Genomic DNA, 18,057 nt, shown 5'->3' with positions numbered 1-18,057 from the left:
GGTCATGGTTCAATTCCCAGTCAGGGCAGATGCCTGGGTTGCAGGCTCGATCCCCAGTGGGGTTCATGCAGGAGACAGCTGATCCATGATACTCTCTCATCGTTGATGTTTCTATCTCTCTCCCCCTCCCTCTTCCTCTCTGAAACCAATAAAATTCTACTTGAAAAAACAAAACTTCAATATCAAGGGATTATTTATTTAAGTATTGCAGTGTACATTTTTATTGGTAAAATAATGTATCTTTCCTGGAAGATTTTCCAGGATGTGAAAATGAAGTGGTTTACACACTATCCAATATAATAAAAGGCTAATATGCAAATTGTCTCCTTGAGAGTTCAATCTACCGGGAGTTCGACCACTCGTTATGACGTGTGCTGACCACCAGGGGCAGCGCGGAATGAAGGAAGGCCCCGGCCAGAAGGCCCTGATCGGCCTTGATCGCCAGCCAGGCCTGGGGACCCTACCCGTGCACGCATTTCGTGCACCTGGCCTCTAGTATTTCTATGAATAGAAATAAACTCTTGAGGCAAAATAAGATTAATCTCAATAATAAATTAACTGTCTTTCAGGTGGAAGAACATTTGCAGGTTTTGCGTGCCACCTACAGAGATATCGTTGCTGAGAAAGACATACTAGCAGGTCGCAGACAGCTCGCCATGAGGCGCATGTACTGTGCGTCTGTGCTGCTCACCGCCCTGGGAGATGAGAAGGTGTGACTTTTGTTGGTCTTCTGTCTCCTCCGTTAATTTCTCATGCTTGTCTTCAAACAGGGGTAACCGACCCCAAAGATCAGAAGTTGTTTCGCTGGTCCCTGAGGCATCAGCACACCTTGGTGCGATGCTGAGTAAAACTCTGTGTCAGGTTCTCTTTTCTAGCACAGGAACAACCCAGGATGAATGTATCAGAAGGGATGGAGTGAAAGGGGGTGGGGGTGGGGGCACCAGGAAGGGAAAAGAACGTTTTCTTTTGTTCTGCCTGTCTTTTGACCTTTTTCACCTTATCTTATTATTTCTCTTCTAACTCATCTTCCTTGTCTATCCTGGAATCCCTAGTGAGCCAAGGAGGTTTAGTAAGACCTCAGCTTTCTCAAAGGATGGTACAGAATCCTCAACATCATTTTATTTTATTGATTTTTATTTTTTACAGAGAGGAAGGGAGAGGGATAGAGAGCCAGAAACATCGATGAGAGAGAAATGTTGATCAGCTGCCTCCTGCACACCCCCAATTGGGGATGTGCCCATAATCAGGGTACATGCCCTTGACCGGAATCGAACCTGGGACCCTTGAGTCCACAGGCCGATGCTCCATCCCCTGAGCCAAACCGGTCAGGGCCACATCATTTTAATTTAGTTGGTTTAAGCAGAGCAGTGGTGCTCAACCTTCCTCACGCCGCGACCCTTTCATACAGTTCCTCATGTCGTGGTGACCCCTAATTTCACTGTTACAAATGGAACATCATGAAAGCATAGTGATTCATCACAAAAACAATATGCCATTACAGATGTGTCTTCCGATGGTCTTGGGCGACCCCTGGGAAAGGGTGGTTCGACCCCCAAAGGGGTCGCGACCCACAGGTTGAGAACCTGAAGTAGAGACCTATGAGGGGAGACTCCTACAGGGCAGGCGAAAGGAGGTTATGAAGTTAGACCCAGCAGAGGGAGAGCACATCCCTCCATCTATGTCCTTGAGAGCCTGTATGTTGAGCAGTGGTCGAACATCAGCGTTAGCCCAGGTGTTCAGCTGCCGGAGGCTGGGGTCTTGGCCAGCGCGCTTCATTTACCGACAGTTAAGCACAGGTCGAGGGCGGATGCCGCACAGCCAGGGAGTGTGGGTTCAGACCCCAGCCACCCAGCGAGAGCTTTGTGAACTTGAGCAAGCTGCCTAACTTCTCTAACCTTCAACTTCCTCCTCTATTAAAATGAAGTCAGTGGCTTTTATTTAACGGGATATTGAAAGAGTCCAGTGAGATTTTTTTCAAAGTAAAATGTCTATCAGATAAGTGAGGAGTTAATAAATATTGGACATTATTATTATTGAACACCATTAATAACATAATATGATTTGTTTTTTAATTGCCCTGCTTTATTACACAAAGGATTTGAAACGCCTATCCATCTTAGCGAATATGATCCCATCGGCAAATCCAAAAATAGGACTTGTGTTCCCTTAAAAAAAAAAAAGTGCGTGTTTTTATTTTAGCCATGATTAATTGTATTATACAACCACAGCAGGCAAAGAGGAATAGGAATGGCAATGATTGATCCAACTGGGGGGCCCTTTAATTTCCAAAATGTCTCGAAATAGTAGATTTTATAGTAAAGACCAGTAACTCATTTTCATTTTAACATTTAGACTCGATGGCAAGAAACAATCGATCAGATAGACAGCAAGTTGGAAGGGATTGTGGGCGACATCCTGATTTCAGCAGCATGCATTGTCTACAGCGGAGTATTAACAGCAGAATTCCGCGAGCTGATTGTGAATGAGTGGGAGAATCTTTGCACTAAAAACAACATTTCTTTGTCTTCCCACTTTTCTTTAATTGAAGTCATGGCACAAACACAGCAGGTACTACCATATCTATTATCCAGTTGAGTGGCTTTATTGTTGATTTGAATTTTTGCATGTGCATTTTTTTGGCTTGGGTCTTTCCCCCAAATCATTTTGATAAATGAAAGTACTGAAGTCTGTTCTAGGCCTTAAATTTTTTTTTTTAAGTTATAGTTTTAATTCCTCAATTAGTTACATCTACTATTTCCCAATCCTTTGAGCAAAAGTCACAAAATAAATTTCTTCTCATGGCAACACTGTCTAATAAATATAGCCAATTTCTTTCCCTGAAAATCCTTTCATTAATAAATTGGTGAACTTATTAAATCACAGGTAGTATTCTTAGAAACAGCCAGGATATAGACCTCACATTTGTTAATTTATCAATAGATATTTATTGTCTACGTAAGTTCCAACAATGTTATCCCAGAGAGTAATTTTAAATTGGTTCCCCTGCTGACAACTCAACTTAAACTGACCATCCAACCTATAAATTCTCAAGAGCAATTTGTTTTTATAACACTAAGAACAAATTTAAACCCAAATAAATCAATAATTACATTAAATGTAAATGGTCCAATTAAAAGGCTAAGCTTATAAGACTATATAAAAATGTAAACCAAAATACAAAGCAGAAATCACATGTTCCTTAGAGAAGACACATCTAAAACACAAAGATTGATTATGGTAAATTTCCTCCCCATTTTCTATAGATTATGTTTTTTAAAAAGAGAGCATAAACTTTAATGCAAAAAGGGATTGCTAGAATTGTATAACCATGTGTTACAACACAATAAGCATTGGTTTAAGTCTTCGAGAATGCGTTAACAATTCTAAATTTGTTTGTACCTAATAACATGACCTCAGATTCATATAAAACGAACATTAAAAGAACTTCATATAAAAATGGACAAACCTGCCATCATAGTGAATGATTTTAAGACTCTTCTTTCTGTAACCCGTAGGAAAAGGACACAAAAGTCGGTAGGAATAGAGAAGATTTGCCCAACATGATTAACAAATGGGTAACAGGCACAGTAGGACTCTGCAGCCCACACCTGCAGGTTACACATTCTATGCAAGCACACAGAGAACGTTGCCAAAATTGGCCTCGTAATGGACCACAAATAAAGTTCAGCAAACGTCAGAGGATTTCAATCTTATGGTGTCTGATCAAAGTGCAATTAGCTAGAAGTCAGTAATTTAAAGTTTCTTTGAAAAACCCGATATTTCTGAAAATTAGGAAATATACTCCTAAACTAATCACAAGTCAAAGAAAAAACCAGGATTGGAAAAAAAAAAAATGAGCATCAGTGAAAGTTTTTCCTTTGAGATTGGAAATGCGACGAAGGGTTAGCTCTAAGCACCTACTTAGCTGTAGACCAGAGATCCTAGACTGTGCAGTAAGGCAAGAAAAAGAAATTAAGGCTATTCAAGGAGTTGGGAAGGAAAAAAACAAAAAAGTAGAAAATTCTGAAGGTGTTATGTACCTAGGAAACTGAAGAGAATAGGTAGATATATCGTGAGCATTAACGAACGTCTAGCCAAGTTTCTGGAATTAAAGTCAGTATGCAAAAACCAATGGCGTTTCTCTACACCAGCAACAAATAGCCATGTTTTTAGGTGCCATTTCTATAGCATCAATATGAATTATCCAAAAAAAATTTGTATAAAACTATAAAATACAGAGATAAATTTTAAGAAACCTGAACAAATGAAGAGTTATACCATGTTCATGAACTGGAACACTCAATATTGGGAAGTTGAAGTTCCGTAGATCAGTTTTTCCAAATTGATATATCGATCCCAAGTACAGTAGTCCCCCCTGTCAGCAGGGGATGCCTACAACTGCAGATGGTACCGGGCCCTATATATACTGGTGTGTTTTTCTTTTCTCTTCTTTTTGTACTTTGTTTTTATTGTTGACACTGTATAGTATTACAGATGTCCCCATCCCCCCACCTTTGCCCACCTCTATCCAGCCCCCCCCCCAAAATTCCCTCTGGCCATCAGCACACTGTTGTCTGTGTCCATGGGCTATGCATATATGTTCTTTGGCTAATCCTTTCACCTTCTTTCACCCAGTCGCCCCTCCCCTCTGACAGCTGTCGGTCTGTTCCATGTTTTTTTCTATATATACACACCTTTTCACTGAAAGGAAGCCCATCACAGCTTCTCTCTGGCACATCTGACTTGCCAGCATCACTACTCTTTTTTTTTTAATGTATTTTTATTGATTTCAGAGAGGAAGGGAGAGGGAGAGGGAGAGATAGAAACATCCACGATGAGAGAGAATCATTGATTGGCTGCCTCCTGCACGCCCCGGACTGGGGATGGAGCCTGAAACCCGGGCATGTGCCCTTGACCGGAATCCAACCCGGGACCCTTTAGTCTGCAGGCCGACGCTCTATCCATTGAGCCAAACCGGATAGGGCCGGCATCACTTAGGGGCCGTCATGAGGTCAAATAAGGGCGACTTGAACACCAGCCCAGCAGGACCACGCCGGTCGATCCGGGCTACAAGCGACCAACGGGCGGGTACGTCCTGTAGGTATTAACCACGTTGAAGCAGTTCACAAAACAGTGAACGCATCCGTGGTCTCATTCCAGATCCGCCAGTGGCATCAGCAGGGGCTGCCTCTTGGTCAGTATTCGACGGAGAACGCCATCCTGATCCAGAACGGCCTGCCCTGGCCTCTGCTGATTGACCCCCATGAGCAGGCGTATCACTGGATCCGCCAGATGGAAGGGCCGCAGCTGCAGGAGCGCTCCATCCGGGACAGCGATTACATCAGGACGATTGAAAAAGCTATGCAGACAGGAGGGAGTGTCCTCCTGCAGGTATGTGCCCCCAGCGGCCGGCGGCCCCCGTCCCAGGCCGCGGACACACGCATAGTGTGCACTGAGCAAAAAGCCTGAGTGAGGCCTTAAAGGAAGTAGCAGATCAACTCCTCGGGGAGGGGGGGGGGGGGAGACATGCATCTATACGGTGAGTTTTCAATGTCCAGTTCTCTCAGGTCTGTCCTTTCCTGGTGTCCAGATATTAATACATTGTATGCGGGAAACGTATTTATACGTTTTAACGTTGACTGTAGTAGTAGAGCGCGGGACACGTATTAATACGTTCTTTATAGACTAGCGGCAGAATGCGGGTAACGTATAAATACGTAAACTGAAGTTATCGTAATGTTACCGAACGTTGCCATTTGCGCAAAAAATTAGCAAAAATGGCCCGCGCCACCTGTTAGCGTGCAATAAAAACTACCCACAAACAATGTGTTAATAAGATTCATATATATGGGAGTGGGGTGGGAGGGCAATGGGGGGATATGGACACATATGCAATACCTTTTTTTAAAAAAATATATTTTATTGATTTTTTACAGAGAGGAAGGGAGAGAGATAGAGAGCTAGAAACATGGATGAGAGAGACATCGATCAGCTGCCTTCTGCACATCTCCTACTGGGGATGTGCCCGCAACCCAGGTACATGCCCTTGACCAGAATCGAACCTGGGACCTTTCAGTTTGCAGGCCGACACTCTATCCACTGAGCCAAACCCGTTTCGGCCATATGTAATACCTTATTCCAGCGGTTCTCAACCTTCCTCATGCCGCGACCCTTGAATACAGTTCCTCCTGTTGTGGCGACCCCCAGTTTCATTGTTACAAATCGAACATCATGAAAGCATAGCGATGAATCACAAAAACAGTATGTCATTATAGATGTGTTTTCCGATGGTCTTCGGCGACCCCTGTGAAAGGGTCGTTCGACCCCCAAAGGGGTCGCGACCCACAGGTTGAGAACCGCTGCTTAGTCAATTAAAAAAAAATGAGAAAAGAAAAGATTCGCATTTCTTAAAGCTGTGTCTTTTCCACCGATTCATTCTGTGAAAGATGAACTCGTCTAACTCCCATCCATGGGGCTTTTCAGGGTCTCCCTGAAACCTTGCCTCCAAGCCTGAAGGGGATTTTGAAGAAGGACATCTACCAGAGAAGGGGCCAGTCTTTCATCCGGGTCAATGATTCTGAGATTGAATATAATTCCAGATTTAGGTAAGGTCCTAGTCCACTGAGCCAAACGCTTCTGTTCTCTCAGACCGTCGCGTCGAAGGTCCTGTTTCAGCCCTGATAAGCGTCCCCTGGCGGGGAGAAGCGAGATTGCATTTTGAATGTTCTTCTTTTGTTCGTGTTTTCAGTTTCTGTGGCTTGGCCCTCAGTATACAGAACAGAGAAAGAATTGTTGTTTATTCAGTCACTGCACACTGATATTTTCCCGCCTGTGCCTGGCGGAGCGTGTGGTCTCCACGGGGTTTGCAGAAACTGCGCAGGAAGGACAGCAAGTGGGAGGCCTGGCCCTCCCTGACCCACGGCAGCTTGATTTGATCCGCTAGCCCCGTGGTCGGCAAACTGCGGCTCGCGAGCCACATGCGGCTCTTTGGCCCCTTGAGTGTGGCTCTTCCACAAAATACCACCTGCGGGCGTGCACGTACAGTGCGTTTGAAACTTCATGGCCCATGCACGGAAGTCGGTATTTTGTGGAAGAGCCACACTCAAGGGGCCGAAGAGCCGCATGTGGCTCGTGAGCTGCAGTTTGCCGACCACTGCGTTAGCCTAACCAACAGGCAAAGCTTCCGCTCCCATTGAAAAAGACCGGTGTTTAATATCTAGAGCAAAAAGACAGAGATCTTTGCTGGGCGGATAAAAACATTGCATCCTGTTCCAGGCAGTAGTGACTCCCACCCGCTAACTTCAGAGCACAGCTGTAGAGTCTAATTTAATTACCACAAAAACACAGTTCCCATGGGAAGCAGACAGATGAGTTGGAGGTTGTATGCACTCTCTCCATACTCAGAAAATTGCTGAGTGAGGGGGTAGCCGGCAAGGAGAGGTTGCTGGATGAAGGAGTAGCCAGCCAGGAGAGGTTGCTGGATGAGGGAGTAGCCGGCCAGGAGAGGTTGCTGGGTGAGGGGGTAGCCGGCCAGGAAAGGTTGCTGGATGAGGGAGTAGCCGGCCAGGAGAGGTTGCTGGGTGAGGGAGTAGCTGGCCAGGAGAGGTTGCTGGGTGAGGGGGTAGCCAGCCAGGAGAGGTTGCTGGGTGAGGGGGTAGCCAGCCAGGAGAGGTTGCTGGATGAGGGAGTAGCCGGCCAGGAGAGGTTGCTGGGTGAGGGAGTAGCCGGCAAGGAGAGGTTGCTGGGTGAGGGAGTAGCCGGCAAGAAGAGGTTGCTGGATGAGGGGTCGCCGGCCAGGAGAGGTTGCTGGATGAGGGGTCGCCAGCCAGGAGAGGTTTCTGGGTGAGGGGTCGCCAGCCAGGAGAGGTTGCTGGGTGAGGGAGTGGCCGGCCAGGAGAGGTTGCTGGGTGAGGGAGTAGCCGGCCAGGAGAGGTTGCTGGGTGAGGGAGTAGCCGGCAAGGAGAGGTTGCTGGGTGAGGGAGTAGCCGGCAAGGAGAGGTTGCTGGGTGAGGGAGTAGCCGGCAAGGAGAGGTTGCTGGGTGAGGAGTAGCCGGCCAGGAGAGGTTGCTGGATGAGGGGTCGCCAACCAGGAGAGGTTGCTGGGTGAGGGAGTAGCCGGCCAGGAGAGGTTGCTGGGTGAGGGGGTAGCCGGCCAGGAGAGGTTGCTGGGTGAGGGAGTAGCCGGCCAGGAGAGGTTGCTGGGTGAGGGAGTAGCCGGCCAGGAGAGGTTGCTGGGTGAGGGAGTAGCCGGCCAGGAGAGGTTGCTGGGTGAGGGGGTAGCCGGCCAGGAGAGGTTGCTGGTTGAGGGAGTAGCCGGCCAGGAGAGGTTGCTGGGTGAGGGGGTAGCCGGCCAGGAGAGGTTGCTGGGTGAGGGAGTGGCCGGCCAGGAGAGGTTGCTGGGTGAGGGGGTAGCCGGCCAGGAGAGGTTGCTGGATGAGGGAGTAGCCGGCCAGGAGAGGTTGCTGGGTGAGGGAGTAGCCGGCCAGGAGAGGTTGCTGGGTGAGGGGGTAACTGGCGTAGAGATTTCGAGGACAATAGTAATGAGCCCTTTCCTGGTGCTTTACCTTCTTTCCAGGCCTCGGGCAGACTGGCTCCGTCTGCTGCTGGCCCCTGGCCCCCTCTCACCCTTGAGCAGGGCTGCCAAGTCCTCACGCCTTAGGGTTCTGTCTCCAGCCTCCTCCCACATCCACCAAAGCATGTTCCTCAAGCGATGTAGTAGGTGTCGCTCAACAAAAAGGGGTCCCTCTACTCTTTTAAAGCTCTGAGTTTAACGAACTTCAACAAGATTCTTCCCTACGAGGACCTACAACCCCTCCGCTCGCTGGCCTCTCCAGAGAGTGGCTTCCTGCAGAACACACTCAGGAAAGCTCCGTGTCACCCATCCTCTCCCCCTCGCCGGACACCATGCCATGGATTAGGCAAAGCCCTGGAGATGCTAACGAGGCAGCGTTTTCCTGAATCGACAGCCTGGTCTGGTGTCAGAATTGGGTGTCTGGGATGTGGTAGAGGCCTCTAGATTGGAGGGCAGACGGGCAGCAGAGCCCACCCTGTCACTTTCTGGCCACGCGTCCCGGGCCACTTCCTTAACCTAAGTCGCCGCTTCACCCCCGATCGAGAGGAAAGAGGATTGTCTCCGCTCTGTCGGGTTGCAATGAAGTGTGACCCCTCCTGACTAGGCCACCGTCTCCCAGCTTGTCACCGGCCGCCTCCCTCTGCACACACTGCTCTCCAGAGAGCAGACAGACTTGTCCTGTTAAGAACAAATGCTGTCACTCCTCTACTTCAGACCCCTCCGCCGGCTTCTTACTCCGGGGAAAAACCAGTCTTATGACCGACGGGCAGGTCAAAGCGCCTACTGTGTGGCATTCGTCTTTACTGTGTCCTGAATTGCCGGCCAAATGCCGTGTACAAGGTAGAAGAGCGCTGAAAGTGAGCCTTGTTTCCTTCCAGGGGAAATACCTTTTTCATTATTTAAAAAAAAAAAAAAAAAGTGGTTTCATGTTCCCCTTCGGCTAACCTTCGCTGAAACCTTTCTCGTGTTCCAGGTTATACTTATCGACAGAAATAGACAACCCGCACTTCCCTCCCGCCGTCTATAACTCCGTCAGTGTGGTCAACTTCACCGTGACCTTCCAGGGTTTGCAAGATCAGTTCCTGTCCACCATCGTCACTCACGAAGTCCCTCACCTGGAAAATCAGCGCTTCCAGCTGCTGGAGAGCATTTCCCTGGATGCGATGACTCTTGAAGAACTGGAGGAAAAAACGCTGAATTTGCTGGAGAACACAGAAGGCAAGTTACGGCGTTGAGTGGCGCCCTGGCCGGTGCGGCTCAGTGGGTAGAGTGTCGGCCCTCGGACTGAAGGGTCCCAGCTTCGATTCCGGTCAAGGGCCAGGTCGTCCGCTGCAAGCTCAATCCCTGGCCCCGGTTGGGGCGCATGCGGGTGGCACCCAATCGATGTGTCTCTCACATCAGTGTTTCTCTCTCTGTATCCCTCCCCTCCCTTCCTCTGGCTCTGAAAATCAATGGTAGCCTTTGGTGAGGATTAACAAAAATGTGCATATAATTCAGGAACAGCCAAATGCAAGACATTCATAGGGCAGAGTATAGGGAAAGGGTGAGCAGCCTCCTTGCTCTCTCCAGGGACCACTCTTCCCAAACCCGCGTGTTCACCAGCCCTGAGCTCTGCCACTCCGTTTGGGGTGTGTGGAGGCCTGGTGCATTGACTCATTGGCCATGGCTGATCAGCCCACCTTCAGCCCCTCTCCCCTTTCCAGAAAGCAGGGCACCCTCTTCAGGGGATGAGCAATCAGTCTCATCGGTCATGATCACTTGTATTTGTTTTGAAAATAGAGAACAGCCGAAACCGGTTTGGCTCTGTGGACAGAGCGTCGGCCTGTGGACTGAGAGGTCCCGGGTTCGATTCCGGTCAAGGGCATGTACCTGGGTTGCGTGCACATCCCCAGTAGGAGATGTGCAGGAGGCAGCTGATCGCTGTTTCCCTCTCATCGATGTTTCTAACTCTCTATCTCTCTCCCTTCCTCTCTGTGAAAAATCAATAAAATATATTTTTTTAAAAAAAGAAAAGAAAATAGAGAACAACAGGAAATATTCGAGTGCGTCCCAGGAAATGAGGGTAACCATGTTCATTTCTGGAAGTTTTATTTTCGTCTTCTCTGTGTATAGCGGGTCACCGTGGAAATGCGTTCGTCACGATGGAATGACCACTTATGTGCCTGCAATAAAAATAGAATCCGTAAGCACGAACGTAATTTAAAGAAGGGATGAGGGCGTGGGAAGAGGGGCATGTGTGCTATTACTCAAACTTACTAGAAGCATGACTCATCTTCCCTGAAGAGCGCATCTCCAGAATAAAACCCACAAAAAGCCGCTAGCGAAAACATCGCGAGGCCAGGATGAGGCCGCCGCCGCTGGATATGGGCGCGGCTTTTCTTTACGTTCATTTCTCGTTTGTTTTTAGGATATGTACTCGATAACGAGGAAATTGTAGACACCTTGAGAAAATCCAAGATCACTTCCAGTGAGATCTCCAAGCGCATCAGCGAGACAGAAAAAGCAGAAAGCGAGATCCAGGCAACGCGTAAAACCTACCTCCCCCTCGCCACCCGGGGCGCCCTGCTCTACTTGGTCGTGGCCAGTCTCACCCAGATCAGTCCCATGTACCAGTTCTCTCTGGACTGGTTCCGCCAGGTCTTCCTCTCGTCGGTCGTTTCCAAAAGCAAAGAGCAGGAAGAACACGGGTCGAAAAGGGAGAAAATCCCTCCCAAGAAAGTTCACGAACTTGTAAGTCTCTCCAAAGAACCCAAGTTGAAACCGGAGAAACCTCCCTTAGAGGAGCACCTTAAAAACTCCATCGAGGTGCTGACCCTGAATATATTTAAGGTGAGGACCGTCTTCAAGGCGAATTCCGCACGCCTGTCTGCCCTCCCTGCGGTCGCCTAACGGTTGTCTTGTCCCCGTAGGTGGTCTCTGCAGCGCTGTTCAACCAGCACAAACTCTGCTTCGCCTTCCTGCTCTGCGCCGCCATCATGAAGAACAACCCCAGCGAGAGTCCACCCGCGGACGGCCTCGGGTCCCTCCCAGAAGAGGAGTGGAACCTCTTCCTCTACTCGAGCATCCTTATAAACACCGACAGCGTGATGCCGCACCCCCGTCTTGATCGTAAGTGGAAGCCGCGTCTCCGGGTTTGGTAACAAGCTATTTCCATGAAAAGACACGGGAGATTCCTCAGGGGCTTCCAGCCAGCGCTTCTGTGCGCGTTACACGGAAAGCAGCCTGAGGTCCAGGGCAGTGTCCGTCTCATCGCTGTACCCGCTGCGCTGTTGGGCATGTCACTGGCGCTCAGTAACTTTGGGGTGAGTGAATGACCGTGGCTACGGTTAAGATAACCCTAATCTACACGATGAGGAGGCTGAGAGGTCCCATGATCTGTCTGCCACCTGTAAGTTGGAGGATCCAGGACAGCTGGGGGTGTGATTCAGGCCAAAGGCCTGAGACCCAGAGGAGCTGCTGGGTGAGTCCTGGGCGGAGTCCAGTGCACAGGCAAACAAAGAAAAAATAGGCCAACGGGACCGCATCAAACATAGAAACCTCACAGTCAACGGAGCGGAAAGACAAGCTATGGAATGAGAGAAATGTTTCAAATCATAGCTCTAATAAGGAATTCATATATATATGCCTAAGTGACTGTGATGACCGGTAGACATAGGAGCTGCCCCCTGGTGGTCAGTGCGCTCCCACAGTCCCTCCCCCCGGCTGGCTGGCCCCAACCGGCCTCCCACTGTGGGAGCACACTGACCACCAAGGGGCAGCTCCTGCGTTGAGCGTGTACCCCCTGGTGGTCAGGGCGCGTCATAGCGACCGGTCGTTCGGCCGTTCGGTCGCTGGGCTTCTCTTATGCGGGATTGTCACATGAAAGAGCTCTCTCCCAACAAGGTCCTTACCGAGCATCGACTTTGCGACGCGTCCCTCACAGGTGCGGGGTGCGTCTCCTGCAGCGTGACCGTCTCTCCTTCCCCTCCAGGCCTGTATGAGATGGACAGAGGCGGGCACCTGCGCTGGGTCTCGCACGCCAGGTGGAGGCAGTGCCGGTACCTCAGCCGTCAGCTGGAAGCCTTCTCTGCCCTGTGCCGGTCCCTGCTGTTCAACTGGTCCCAGTGGCGCGCTTTCCAAGCCAGCACGGCCCTGTACGCTCTGCTGGGCACACCTTTCTCTGCAGAAAGGGCTTCCCCGGAGGAAAGCGAGAAATCGCCCGAGGAAAGTAAGAAGGCATTTCACGTTGTGCCTAGCTCGACCGCATCCACGTGTATGTAGAGTATCCCCTGTGAATGGAGTCCGGTAGCTTGTATGATGAAAAATGCAAGAGAGGAGCATTACTATGTTGTAAGCATGTCTCTTTTTTAAAAAATATATATATTTTTTGATTTCAGAGAGGAAGGGAGAGGGAGAGAGAGAGAGAAACATCAATGATGAGAGAGAATCATGGATCGGCTGCCTCCCGCACGCCCCCTACCGGGGATCAAGCCCGCAACCCGGGCCCGTGCCCTTGACTGGAACCGAACCCGGGACCTTTCAGTCCGCAGGCCGACGCTCTATCCACTGAGCCAAACCGGCCAAGGCTAACAGATGTGTTTTAGGTATTGTTTTTATATAAGAGACGTGTTTTAAAAAATTGCATAGGAAATAGAACTTAATTTAAATGACTTGCTACTTTTAGCATATCTTTTCCATTTTTTTGTATTTTTTTTTCAGTTTGAGCGCTTCCTCTTCACTTTTCCCTGCCCCTTCCGCCCACGTCACCCCTATTCAGGGTTCACCACCCCAAGTCAAGTCTCCTTCCATCACCATTTGTCCCCCTAGGCCAGTGGTGGCGAACCTTTTGAGCCCAGCGTGTCAGCATTTTGAAAAACCCTAACTTAACTCCGGTGCCGTGTCACATAGAGAAATGTTTTGATCTTTGCAACCGTAGTAAAACAAAGACTTATATTTTTGATAGTTTTATATTTATTTTATATATTTAAATGCCATTGAACAAAGAAAAATCAGCCAAAAAAATGAGTTCCCTGCCCTATGCCCTCCTGCCCTCCTCCACCTCCCCCTTCTCCACCCACTCCCTCCCCCCCGCCGCAGTCACTGCACTGTTGTCCGCGTCCAAGGCTTTTTTCTCTTCTTCTGCCCAATTCCTCTACCCCCTCCACCCAACCCCACCATCAGCCTGCTCTCTACCAATGAAATGAGTCTGTCTCCGCCCGGCTTGTTAGCTCATTGTGTCCATTTGTGGCCTCTCCCAGTGAGCCAGAGTATTCCATGGCTCATCCTCGCTCCTTTTCTCTCACTTGTATCCAGCTGAACTTCTGAATGAACACGAAGAAGTGCATCGTCCTGTAAATTTCCCCTGGGAGAGACTCACTCCGTTTCAAAGACTTATTTTGGTAAGACGTGCCGAGAGCGGATGATCGGTATTCTCCGTGTTTCGAGCACTCGCACAGTAACTAAACCCCTTCCGATTGAAAGTTGAGCCGGCCGCCCGGCCGGTGTGGCTCAGGGGTCCTTGGGGTTAAAGACGAGAACCGTGGAGGAAGTTTATGTAAGCGCTTGGTTGGCCCAGGAGACGGAGCAGGAGCCAGCAGCCCGTGGGTGACAAAGGGCCGTGACCCACCGCACGGAGAGCACAGATCCTCCCAGCGATGGTGGCCGGGCCCCACCCCTCCCCGTGTGCTTCGCTTGATCTCCCGTTTTCTTTTCTAGATAAAAATTCTCAGACCAGAGCGTTTGAAGAACTCGGTGAGAAGGTTTCTGACCGAAAAAATAGGAAGTGAGTATATTCACAGAACCGGAATTAATCTGAAAGAATCCTATCAAGTTTCCAACGCCAGGACTCCAATGATACTCATCCACTCGCAAGGTAAGCTGCTGCCAAGCCGGTAAGATGATGCCACCGTCTGTCAAAAGACGTGGGGAAGTAGGGCTGTGTCCGCTTTAAAAGATTGTCGCATTCTTACTTAAACATTTGGAAAAGGGACAGGTTACAATTTTAAAGCACATTGAGAATGAACCTTTTGCCCGGCCGGCGTGGCTCCGTGGTTGAGCTCCGACCTACGAACCAGGAGGTCACAGTTCGATTCCCAGTCGGGGTATGTGCCCAGGTTGCGGGCTCCATCCCCGGTAGGGGGTGCACAGGAGGCAGCTGAGCAATGATTCTCTCTCATCATTGATGTTTCTCTCTCTCACTCCCTCTCTGAAATCAATAAAAATATATATTTAAAAAAAACAAACAGAAAGAATGAACCCTTGTAAAAGGGAAAAAAGGAATAAGATTTACAAATAATGGAAACACTTTCAGCACTAGTTTTCTGTGCAGACAGGAAATATCTCCCAAACACATATTATTGATCAGAAGGTTGAGTTTTCCCTTGTATCTGTTAACTGTTTACTTGACATCAACTCATGAAAAATATGTATGTTAGAAAATAAGCTATCAGAAATTGGTCCTTCTGATCCAGCCCTTGTATTCCTCAAAACCCCAAATGCTTTTCTTTTTCATTCTCTTGTCTTGGATCTGCAAACCCTGAGCAAAATATTTTCTTCACCTGTCTTCGGTTCCTCATCACCTCCAAATCAAACACATCTTTAGGACTCACCATTTCCAAGCTTTGACTTCCCCGGGCCAAAATCTCGTTCAAAATGCCGTTCATGTACAGACCTTCTCGTCGGAAACTTTTCTGGGTAAAACAGCTGGCTGTGTGCCTGCCACCCGGGTGCCATCCACTTAAGACTTAGTCCGAGATGGCAGCGAGGGTGCTAGGCATCACGAATCCAACTTCTAAGCAACAGGATGGAGGGAAAGGACAGTCTTACACACCTGGGTAACGAACGTGGCTGCCAGCGCCTACTCACAAAACTTAGATGCCCATCCCTCGCGTCAAGAGAGGCAGAGCCCTGACCGGTTTGGCTCAGCGGATAGAGCGTCGGCCTGCGGACTGAAGGGTCCCAGGTTCGATTCCGGTCAAGGGCATGTACCTGGGTTGCGGGCACATCCCCAGCGGGGGGTATGCAGGAGGCAGCTGATCGATGTTTCTCACTCATTGATGTTTCTAACTCTCTATCCCTCTCCCTTCCTCTCTGTAAAAAATCAATAAAATATATTTTTTTAAAAAAATGCGAGGCTGTACTCCAGGGGGAGTCCTCCGAGCTTACCGTTGCACGTACCTCTCTGCACTGTTACCCAGGGGTGGATGTCATCAACACGCTCCTGAAATTCGCCCAGGAGTTGAAAGGAACCACCCAGCATGTGACCATGATTTCTCTGGGCCAAGGCCAGGCAGCGAAAGCGGAAGACCTCATCGCGGACGCCCTCGCCAAAGCCGGGCAGTGGGTCTTCCTGCAGAACTGCCACCTCGCCGCGTCCTTCATGCCACGGCTCTGCACCATCGTGGACTCGTAAGTCACCCATGTGCTTTTTTTTTTTTTTTTTTTTTTTTTTGGTGTTTTTGTTGTTGGGTTTTGGGGTTTGGTTTTTTGTTTTTTGTGGGTTGTTTTTTTTTTTTTTTTGCTTTTGTTGCTTTAGTTTGTTTTGTAAATTAAAAAGTAATCATTTTAGACTCGCAGAAAAGTTGCAGTCTGTTTTGTTCTTAATTTGTCATTTCCCCCCAGGTTTCTGCCATGAGCACATGTCACTTTTATACTCAGGGGACCAAAAACTGGTTTTTTAAAATGGGATTTTGTGGGTCTTGTGCAGCGGGAAAGTTCTGAGGGCGGCCAATCAGATCTCTGATTATTAAAATGATTCCTGAGTTCCCTTAAAACGTCGAAATAACTATGATTCTTAGGACACGTTGGTTTGGTGTACGGTTCTCGCATCAAGACACACATTTTTTTTTTATTATTTTGCAGACTCAACAATCCAAATGTAACGGTAGACCCCGAGTTCCGGCTGTGGTTAAGCTCAGAATCGGACAGCTCCTTGCCAGTTCCCCTTCTTCAGAAGAGTTTAAAGGTAAGAACAAAGTGGGACCTTGTAGTGTTGACGGAGGGACAGTGTCTGGTGCGGATCCTCTTGCTTTCCCGGCTGGGAGTGAAGAGCGCGCCACGTCAGGACGCTAAACCTCTGCCCTGTGCCCAGCCCCGTGCTGAGGACCAGGGAAGATGCTAACGGGGTGACGAGACCCCTCCTTTCGCGTGGTTCCCAACACGGGGCACCCGCCCCACAGGGGGACGATTTGATGCTTAAGGGGGCCAATTCGAGAAGGAGTTGTTAACTGAACTTTTGGCATTTCTTCTGGTTCTGGGGGCCTCACCTACAGCATATAAATACATATTGTGACATATTGGTGCATTTCAGTTCTCCATTACGTTTTGAAACTTTATTTGCTATTTTTTCCTATCACCTCAGATGATGATTATTATATTTTTTTAACAATTTCTTAGTGAGTTCCTCCTCCGGACTTCAGCTGTCCTTTGGTTCTTGTATTTTTCTCTCTCATGGATGCCATGTCTTTTGGAAGCTTATTTTCGACCAAGTTCACGGCCTTTGCGGCTTCCTCCACGTGAACACGAGTCCGCTTTTTGAAGAAGAAGAATTAGATGGCACCGGGCGGGCGGCAGATGTTGGAGACGCTGAGGTGGGGCGTGGCCAGCACCAGGCGGGGGAGCCACTGGTGTGGGTGTTCCTTCGCTCAGATGCCCGGCTCCCCCTTGCTCTAAACCAGAACGGAGGACGTGCGGCCGTTTCCTGCCCCCTGCTGCCCTGGCTTGCTCCTCCCTCTGCTCCCCCTCCCTCTCATGTCATCGTTAATCCTCTAGAAAGGGCCTGGCAGGAAGCAGTGGTGCACTATTGAGGGAAAAGGCCCGCGCGTGGATCAGCTGTGACTTCCGCTCATCTCCATGGTTGCGTTTGAGTACGTGCTAAGACGTGGTCGGTTCTGTCCGACAAGTGTCCAGTCGGCCACACGTTGGGAGTCCTAGGAGCCAAGGAAACATGTTTAATGTTTTTCATTCATACGTAGAACTTGATGGGGTTTCTCATGTCCCATCGTCCATGCAGAGAGAGGTGGTAGTTTTCCTAATCAGGAAGAACACGGACACCCCGTAAAAACGAGCAAAGGTCACAAAAGGCCAATCAATAGGTGAAAAAATTAAAAATTCAGCCCCTCGATGTCAGAGACATTCAGACCAGGACAAGGAGAGATGCCTTTGGTAGTCCATCGAACTGGCAGAGATGAAAGATGGTTCTGATCTAATTCGTAATATTAAGTATTCCGTGAAATAACCACGCTCACAGACTGCTCATAAGGTAATATCAGAAAGACATTAATCCAGGACAAGAGGTAATCTCGCAATATATAGAGTCTTAAAGTTCCATACAGTTTAATCAGGCGACCTACTTCTAAGAAAAGACCAAATGATGGTGTCTATATAGGGACAGAGGCATAGAAACGTCCATGATGAGAGAGAATCATGGATCGGCTGCCTCCTGCACACCCCCTACTGGGGATCGAGCCCGAAATCCCAGCACATGTCCTGACTGGGAATCGAACCGT

At 48.9% G+C, this 18,057-nt stretch overlaps 1 protein-coding gene across 1 annotated transcript in view; it reads left to right on the top strand.

Moving 5' to 3' along the window:
- Positions 1-18,057, top strand: part of DNAH14 (dynein axonemal heavy chain 14) — a 140,173-nt gene that overhangs the window by 109,544 nt on the left and 12,572 nt on the right. Inside the window, exons 64-75 of the mRNA XM_059677837.1 lie at positions 570-710; positions 2,353-2,568; positions 5,161-5,391; positions 6,484-6,605; positions 9,546-9,790; positions 10,980-11,401; positions 11,482-11,680; positions 12,543-12,779; positions 13,865-13,950; positions 14,267-14,423; positions 15,748-15,958; positions 16,412-16,514. Of these exons, the coding sequence (XP_059533820.1) occupies positions 570-710; positions 2,353-2,568; positions 5,161-5,391; positions 6,484-6,605; positions 9,546-9,790; positions 10,980-11,401; positions 11,482-11,680; positions 12,543-12,779; positions 13,865-13,950; positions 14,267-14,423; positions 15,748-15,958; positions 16,412-16,514 (2,370 nt within the window). The remainder of the gene's footprint in view (positions 1-569; positions 711-2,352; positions 2,569-5,160; positions 5,392-6,483; positions 6,606-9,545; positions 9,791-10,979; positions 11,402-11,481; positions 11,681-12,542; positions 12,780-13,864; positions 13,951-14,266; positions 14,424-15,747; positions 15,959-16,411; positions 16,515-18,057) is intronic.

This window comes from Myotis daubentonii, chromosome 20, assembly GCF_963259705.1.
Source record: "Myotis daubentonii chromosome 20, mMyoDau2.1, whole genome shotgun sequence".
NCBI classification, from domain to species: domain Eukaryota; kingdom Metazoa; phylum Chordata; class Mammalia; order Chiroptera; family Vespertilionidae; genus Myotis; species Myotis daubentonii.
Note: the sequence above shows the minus strand (reverse complement) of the source record. Positions and strands in the feature narration are given on the sequence as shown.